General features: G+C 38.6%; 1 protein-coding gene across 1 annotated transcript in view; it reads left to right on the forward strand.

Annotated features, from left to right (window-relative positions):
• desi1a (desumoylating isopeptidase 1a) overlaps positions 1 to 9,608 on the forward strand; it is a 13,314-nt gene extending 3,706 nt beyond the window's left edge. The window contains exons 4-6 of the mRNA XM_030793858.1: positions 343 to 452; positions 1,062 to 1,184; positions 9,496 to 9,608. Of these exons, the coding sequence (XP_030649718.1) occupies positions 343 to 452; positions 1,062 to 1,184; positions 9,496 to 9,592 (330 nt within the window). The 3' untranslated portion in view covers positions 9,593 to 9,608. The remainder of the gene's footprint in view (positions 1 to 342; positions 453 to 1,061; positions 1,185 to 9,495) is intronic.
• Positions 9,609 to 9,955: the final 347 nt, after the last annotated feature.

Consider the following 9,955-nt stretch of genomic DNA (forward strand, 5'->3'; position numbering starts at 1 on the left):
GCAGTGTAATGTAGTGGTAATCATACTGTAGAATGCAGTGTAGTGTAGTGGTAATCATACTGTAGAATGCAGTGTAGTGTAGTGGTAGTCATCCTGTAGAATGCAGTGTAGTGTAGTGGTAGTCATCCTGTAGAATGCAGTGCTCTTGTGACTGTAGAGTAAGATTTTCAGTGTAAGGATTCAAAACTGATGAAACAAGCTACTGGCGTGTGTGTGCGTGTGTGCGTGCGTGTGTGCGTGCGTGTGTGTGTGCGTGCGTGTGTGCGTGCGTGTGTGCGTGTGTGTGTGCGTGTATGCGTGTGTGTGCGTGTGTGCGTGCGTGTGTGTGTGTGTGTGTTGTAGGGTGGTACCATGCTTGGACCCCCAGACTCAGTAGTGGAATTGGGTGACACAGAGGTGACTGAAGAAATCTTTATGGACTATCTGTCTTCTCTGGGAGAGACCACCTACAGGTATGTGTGTGCATGTAGTGTGTATGTGTGTGTGTAGTGTATGTGTGTTTGTGGTGTGTGTGGGTGTATGTGTGTGAGTGTAGTGTATGTATGTGTGTGTTTGTGTGTGTGTGTGCGCGCATGAGTGTATTTATGTGTGTGTGTGGGTGTAGTGTATGTGTGTGCATGTAGTGTATGTGTGTGTGTGTGTGTGTGTGCGTGTGTGCGTGCATGAGTGTATGTATGTGTGTGTGTGTAGTGTATGTGTGTTTGTGTGTGTGTGTGTGTAGTGTATGTGTGTTTGTGTGTGTATGTGTGTGTGTGTAGTGTGTGTGGGTGTGTGTGTGTGAGTGTAGTGTATGCATGTTTGTGTTTGTGTGTGTGTGTGTGCGCGCATGAGTGTATGTATGTGTGTGTGTGGGTGTAGTGTATGTATGTGTGTGTGTGTGTGTGTGTGTGTGCATGAGTGTATGTATGTGTGTTTGTGTGTGTGTGTGTAGTGTAGTGTATGCCTCCATGCTGCAGTGGAGCTGATGTTGGCAGGATGAGAAAAATCAGTTTGGATGTATTAAACTTCTCACATCTCTCTCTCTCTCTCTCTCTCTCTCTCTCTCTCTCTCTCTCTCATAGAGGGGAGAGATACAGACTGTTTGAACATAACTGTAATACCTTCACTAATGAAGTGGCTCAGTTCTTGACAGGCCGAAATATCCCGTCCTACATCACAGACCTGCCCTCTGAGGTCCTCTCCACGTGAGTCTAAACCTGTCAGAACCAGTCTGAACCTGTTAGAACTACTCTTTACTGGTCACACCTGAACGCAACACCTCCAATGACACTCTCACAGTGATTGAAAATACAACACAGATGACATGATCAAGGGAGACCAGCATTCTCAGTATGCTTTCAGCAGTAGAGTGTAATAAGTTTACAACGGGTATAGTTCCTAACTTGCTCTTCAGCCGTAAATGACTCTAACACAACACAGGCTGGTGATACCATTATAGACATACATAACAACTCTCTCTACCACTACACATTCATAAATACTCTCTCTACCACTACACATTCATAAATACTCTCTCTACCACTACATACACACACATAAATACTCTCTCTAACATTACAGACGCACATAAATACTCTCTCTAACATTACAGACACACATAAAGACTCCCTCTACAATTACAAACACACATAACGACTCCTTCTACAATTACAGACACACATAAAGACTCCCTCTGCAATTACAGACACACATAACAACTCTCTTTACCATTACAGACACACATTTCTGACCTGTTATAGACATATATAAATACTCTCTCTACCATTATAGACACACATAACAGCTCTCTCTACCATTACACACACACATAAATACTCTCTCTACCATTACACTCACACATAAATTCTCTACCATTACAGACACACATAAATACTCTCTCTACCATTTCAGACACATATAAATACTCTCTCTACCATAACACTCACACATAAATACTCTCTCTACCATTACACTCACACATAACAACTCTCTCTTCCATTACAGACACACATAAATACTCTCTCTACCATTACAGACACACATAAATGCTCTCTCTACCATTACACACGCATAAATACTCTCTCTGCCATTACACTCACACATAGATACTCTCTCTACCATTATAGACACACATAACAACTCTCTCTTCCATTACACACACACATAAACACTCTCTCTGCCATTACAGACACACATAAATACTCTCTCTACCATTACAGACACATATAAATACTCTCTCTACCATTACAGACACACATAAATACTCTCTCTGCCATTACAGACACACATAACAACTCTCTTCCATTACAGACACACATAACGACTCTCTCTTCCATTACAGACACACATAAATACTCTCTCTGCCATTACACTCACACATAGATACTCTCTCTACCATTATAGACACACATAACAACTCTCTCTTCCATTACACACACACATGAACACTCTCTCTGCCATTACAGACACACATAAATACTCTCTCTTCCATTACAGACACACATAACGACTCTCTCTTCCATTACAGACACACATAAATACTCTCTCTACCATTACACACACACATAAATACTCTCTCTACCATTACAGAGACACACATAAATACTCTCTCTACCATTACAGACACATAACTACTCTCTCTGCCATTACACACACATAAATACTCTCTCTACCATTACACACACATAACTACTCTCTCTGCCATTACACTCACATAAATACTCTCTCTACCATTACACACACATAAATACTCTCTCTACCATTACACTCACACATAAATACTCTCCCTACCATTACACTCACACATAAATACTCTCCCTACCATTATAGACACACATAAATACTCTCTCTGCCATTACACTCACATAAATACTCTCTCTGCCATTACACACACATACTCTCCCTACCATTACAGACACACATAAATACTCTCTCTACCATTACACACACATAACTACTCTCTCTGCCATTACACTCACATAAATACTCTCTCTACCATTACACTCACACATAAATACTCTCCCTACCATTATAGACACACATAAATACTCTCTCTGCCATTACACTCACATAAATACTCTCTCTGCCATTACACACACATACTCTCCCTACCATTACAGACACACATAAATACTCTCTCTACTATTACACTCACACATAAATACTCTCTCTGCCATTACACTCACACATAAATACTCTCTCTGCCATTACACTCACACATAAATACTCTCTCTACCATTACAGACACACATAAATACTCTCTCTACCATTACAGACCCATATAAATACTCTCTCTACCATTACACTCACATAAATAATCTCTCTGCCATCACAGACACATATAAATACTGTCTCTACCATTTCAGACACATATAAATACTCTCTCCACCATTACACACACATATAAATACTCTCTCTACCATTACAGACACACATAACAACTCTCTCTACCATTACACTCACACATAAATACTCTCTCTACCATTACACACACATATAAATACTCTCTCTACCATTACACACACACATAAATACTCTCTCTACCATTACAGACACACACATAAATACTCTCTCTACCATTACACACACATAAATACTCTCTCTACCATTACAAACACACATAAATACTCTCTGCCATTACAGACACACATAAATACTCTCTCTACCATTACACACACACGTAAATACTCTCTCTGCCATTACACACACATAAATACTCTCTCTACCATTACACACACATATAAATACTCTCTCTACCATTACAGAGACACACATAAATACTCTCTCTGCCATTACACTCACATAAATACTCTCTCTACCATTACACACACATAAATACTCTCTCTACCATTACACACACATAAATACTCTCTCTACCATTACACACACATAAATACTCTCTCTACCATTACAGACACACATAAATACTCTCTCTACCATTACAGACACATATAAATACTCTCTCTACCATTACAGACACACACATAAATACTCTCTCTACCATTACAGACACATATAAATACTCTCTCTACCATTACAGACACACACATAAATACTCTCTCTACCATTACAGACACATATAAATACTCTCTCTACCATTACACACACATATAAATACTCTCTCTACCATTACAGACACACACATAAATACTCTCTCTACCGTTACACACACATAAATACTCTCTCTACCATTACACTCACACATAAATACTCTCTCTACCATTATAGACACACATAACAACTCTCCCTACCATTACAGACACACATAAATACTCTCTCTACCATTACAGACACACATAAATACTCTCTCTACCATTACAGACACACATAACAACTCTCTCTACCATTACACACACATAAATCCTCTCCCTGCCATTACAGACACACATAAATACTCTCCCTACCATTACACACACATAAATCCTCTCCCTGCCATTACAGACACACATAAATACTCTCCCTACCATTACAGACACACATAAACACTCTCTCTACCATTACAGACACACATAAATACTCTCCCTGCCATTACAGACACACATAAATACTCTCCCTACCATTACAGACACACATAAATACTCTCCCTACCATTACAGACACACAAACACTCTCTCTACCATTACACACACATAAACACTCTCTCTACCATTACACACACATAAACAGTCTCTCTACCATTACACACACATAAATACTCTCTCTACCATTACAGACACACACATAAACACTCTCTCTACCATTACACACACATATAAATACTCTCTCTGCCATTACAGACACACATAAATACTCTCTCTACCATTTCAGACACATATAAATACTCTCTCTACCATTACACTCACATAAATAATCTCTCTAGCATTACACACACATAAATACTCTCTCTACCATTACAGAGACACGCATAAACACTCTCTCTGCCATTACAGAGACGCACATAAATACTCTCCCTACCATTACACACACACATAAATACTCTCTCTACCATTACAGACACACAACAACTCTCTCTACCATTACAGACACACATAAATACTCTCTCTACCATTACACTCACACATAAATACTCTCTCTACCATTATAGACACACATAAATACTCTCTCTACCATTACAGACACACATAAATACTCTCTCTACCATTACAGAGACACACATAAATACTCTCTCTACCATTACACACACATATAAATACTCTCTCTACCATTTCAGACACATATAAATACTCTCTCTACCATTACACTCACATAAATACTCTCTCTACCATTACACACACATAAATACTCTCTCTACCATTGCAGACACACATAAATACTCTCTCTACCATTACACACACATATAAATACTCTTTCTGCCATTACAGACACACATAAATACTCTCTCTACCATTACAGACACACATAAATACTCTCTCTGCCATTACAGACACACATAAATACTCTCTCTACTATTACAGACACACATAAATACTCTCTCTACCATTACAGACACATATAAATACTCTCTCTACCATTACACTCACATAAATAATCTCTCTAGCATTACACACACATAAATACTCTCTCTACCATTACAGAGACACGCATAAACACTCTCTCTACCATTACACACACATATAAATACTCTCTCTGCCATTACAGACACACATAAATACTCTCTCTACCATTACACACACATATAAATACTCTCTCTACCATTACAGACACACATAAATACTCTCTCTACTATTATAGACACATATAAATACTCTCTCTACCATTACACTCACATAAATAATCTCTCTGCCATCACAGACACATATAAATACTGTCTCTACCATTTCAGACACACATAAATACTCTCTCTACCATTACACACACATATAAATACTCTTTCTGCCATTACAGACACACATAAATACTCTCTCTACCATTACAGACACACATAAATACTCTCTCTGCCATTACAGACACACATAAATACTCTCTCTACCATTACAGACACACATAAATACTCTCTCTACCATTACACACACATATAAATACTCTTTCTGCCATTACAGACACATATAAATACTCTCTCTGCCATTACACACACATAAACACTCTCTCTACCATTTCAGACACATATAAATACTCTCTCTGCCATTACAGACACATATAAATACTCTCTCTGCCATTACAGACACATATAAATACTCTCTCTGCCATTACACACACATAACAACTCTCTCTACCATTTCAGACACATATAAATACTCTCTCTACCATTACACACACATATAAATACTCTCTCTACCATTACACACACACATAAATACTCTCTCTACCATTACAGACACACACATAAATACTCTCTCTACCATTACACACACATAAATACTCTCTCTACCATTACAAACACACATAAATACTCTCTGCCATTACAGACACACATAAATACTCTCTCTACCATTACACACACACGTAAATACTCTCTCTGCCATTACACACACATAAATACTCTCTCTACCATTACACACACATATAAATACTCTCTCTACCATTACAGAGACACACATAAATACTCTCTCTGCCATTACACTCACATAAATACTCTCTCTACCATTACACACACATAAATACTCTCTCTACCATTACACACACATAAATACTCTCTCTACCATTACAGACACACATAAATACTCTCTCTACCATTACAGACACATATAAATACTCTCTCTACCATTACAGACACACACATAAATACTCTCTCTACCATTACAGACACATATAAATACTCTCTCTACCATTACAGACACACACATAAATACTCTCTCTACCATTACAGACACATATAAATACTCTCTCTACCATTACACACACATATAAATACTCTCTCTACCATTACAGACACACACATAAATACTCTCTCTACCGTTACACACACATAAATACTCTCTCTACCATTACACTCACACATAAATACTCTCTCTACCATTACACTCACACATAAATACTCTCCCTACCATTACAGACACACATAAATACTCTCTCTACCATTACAGACACACATAAATACTCTCTCTACCATTACAGACACACATAACAACTCTCTCTACCATTACACACACATAAATCCTCTCCCTGCCATTACAGACACACATAAATACTCTCCCTACCATTACACACACATAAATCCTCTCCCTGCCATTACAGACACACATAAATACTCTCCCTACCATTACAGACACACATAAACACTCTCTCTACCATTACAGACACACATAAATACTCTCCCTGCCATTACAGACACACATAAATACTCTCCCTACCATTACAGACACACATAAATACTCTCCCTACCATTACAGACACACAAACACTCTCTCTACCATTACACACACATAAACACTCTCTCTACCATTACACACACATAAACAGTCTCTCTACCATTACACACACATAAATACTCTCTCTACCATTACAGACACACACATAAACACTCTCTCTACCATTACACACACATATAAATACTCTCTCTGCCATTACAGACACACATAAATACTCTCTCTACCATTTCAGACACATATAAATACTCTCTCTACCATTACACTCACATAAATAATCTCTCTAGCATTACACACACATAAATACTCTCTCTACCATTACAGAGACACGCATAAACACTCTCTCTGCCATTACAGAGACGCACATAAATACTCTCCCTACCATTACACACACACATAAATACTCTCTCTACCATTACAGACACACAACAACTCTCTCTACCATTACAGACACACATAAATACTCTCTCTACCATTACACTCACACATAAATACTCTCTCTACCATTATAGACACACATAAATACTCTCTCTACCATTACAGACACACATAAATACTCTCTCTACCATTACAGAGACACACATAAATACTCTCTCTACCATTACACACACATATAAATACTCTCTCTACCATTTCAGACACATATAAATACTCTCTCTACCATTACACTCACATAAATACTCTCTCTACCATTACACACACATAAATACTCTCTCTACCATTGCAGACACACATAAATACTCTCTCTACCATTACACACACATATAAATACTCTTTCTGCCATTACAGACACACATAAATACTCTCTCTACCATTACAGACACACATAAATACTCTCTCTGCCATTACAGACACACATAAATACTCTCTCTACTATTACAGACACACATAAATACTCTCTCTACCATTACAGACACATATAAATACTCTCTCTACCATTACACTCACATAAATAATCTCTCTAGCATTACACACACATAAATACTCTCTCTACCATTACAGAGACACGCATAAACACTCTCTCTACCATTACACACACATATAAATACTCTCTCTGCCATTACAGACACACATAAATACTCTCTCTACCATTACACACACATATAAATACTCTCTCTACCATTACAGACACACATAAATACTCTCTCTACTATTATAGACACATATAAATACTCTCTCTACCATTACACTCACATAAATAATCTCTCTGCCATCACAGACACATATAAATACTGTCTCTACCATTTCAGACACACATAAATACTCTCTCTACCATTACACACACATATAAATACTCTTTCTGCCATTACAGACACACATAAATACTCTCTCTACCATTACAGACACACATAAATACTCTCTCTGCCATTACAGACACACATAAATACTCTCTCTACCATTACAGACACACATAAATACTCTCTCTACCATTACACACACATATAAATACTCTTTCTGCCATTACAGACACATATAAATACTCTCTCTGCCATTACACACACATAAACACTCTCTCTACCATTTCAGACACATATAAATACTCTCTCTGCCATTACAGACACATATAAATACTCTCTCTGCCATTACAGACACATATAAATACTCTCTCTGCCATTACACACACATAACAACTCTCTCTACCATTTCAGACACATATAAATACTCTCTCTGCCATTACAGACACATATAAATACTCTCTCTGCCATTACAGACACATATAAATACTCTCTCTGCCATTACACACACATAACAACTCTCTCTACCATTTCAGACACATATAAATACTCTCTCTGCCATTACACTCACATAACAACTCTCTCTACCATTTCAGACACATATAAATACTCTCTCTGCCATTTCAGACACACATAAATACTCTCTCTACCACTACATAAAAAAGCTTTCTGGCTTTGTAATAACACACAGGGGCCAAACTGTATAGAGGTCGAATTTTTAACTATTAGTAAATGATCAACAAATATTTGACTACAGTAACTTACCTGTCTTTCTCTGTTCTGTTTGTGTGTGTGTGTCTGTCTGTCTGTGTCTGTCTGTCTGTCTGTCTGTATTTGTGTATTGGCTGTGTGTGTGTGCGATGGCTGTGTGTGTGTGTTTGTTCGTGTGCGATGGCTGTGTGTGTGTGTTTGTTCGTGTGCGATGGCGGTGTGTGTGTGTGTGTGCGTGTGCGCGCGCGCGTGTGTGTGTTTTTCAGGCCGTTTGGTCAGGTTCTGAGGCCCATCTTAGACTCCATCCACATTGCTCCACCTGGAGGGAACATCATTAACAGCCAGAACAACCACCAGAGTTAGACACACTCTCTCTCTCACACACTCACACACACACACACACGCACTCACACGCACACACACACTCACATGCACTCACACACTCACACGCACTCACACGCACTCACACGCACGCACACACACACACACACACACACACGCACACACACACTCACACGCGCACACACACACACGCACACACACACACACACACACACACACACACTCACACTCACACACACTCATACGCACACACACTCATACGCTCACACACACATTCACACTCACACACACACTCACACACACTCATACGCGCACACACACACACACACACACACACACACACACACTCACACTCACACACACTCATACGCACACACACTCATA

The sequence above is a fragment of the Chanos chanos genome, chromosome 16 (assembly GCF_902362185.1).
Source record: "Chanos chanos chromosome 16, fChaCha1.1, whole genome shotgun sequence".
Taxonomy (NCBI): domain Eukaryota; kingdom Metazoa; phylum Chordata; class Actinopteri; order Gonorynchiformes; family Chanidae; genus Chanos; species Chanos chanos.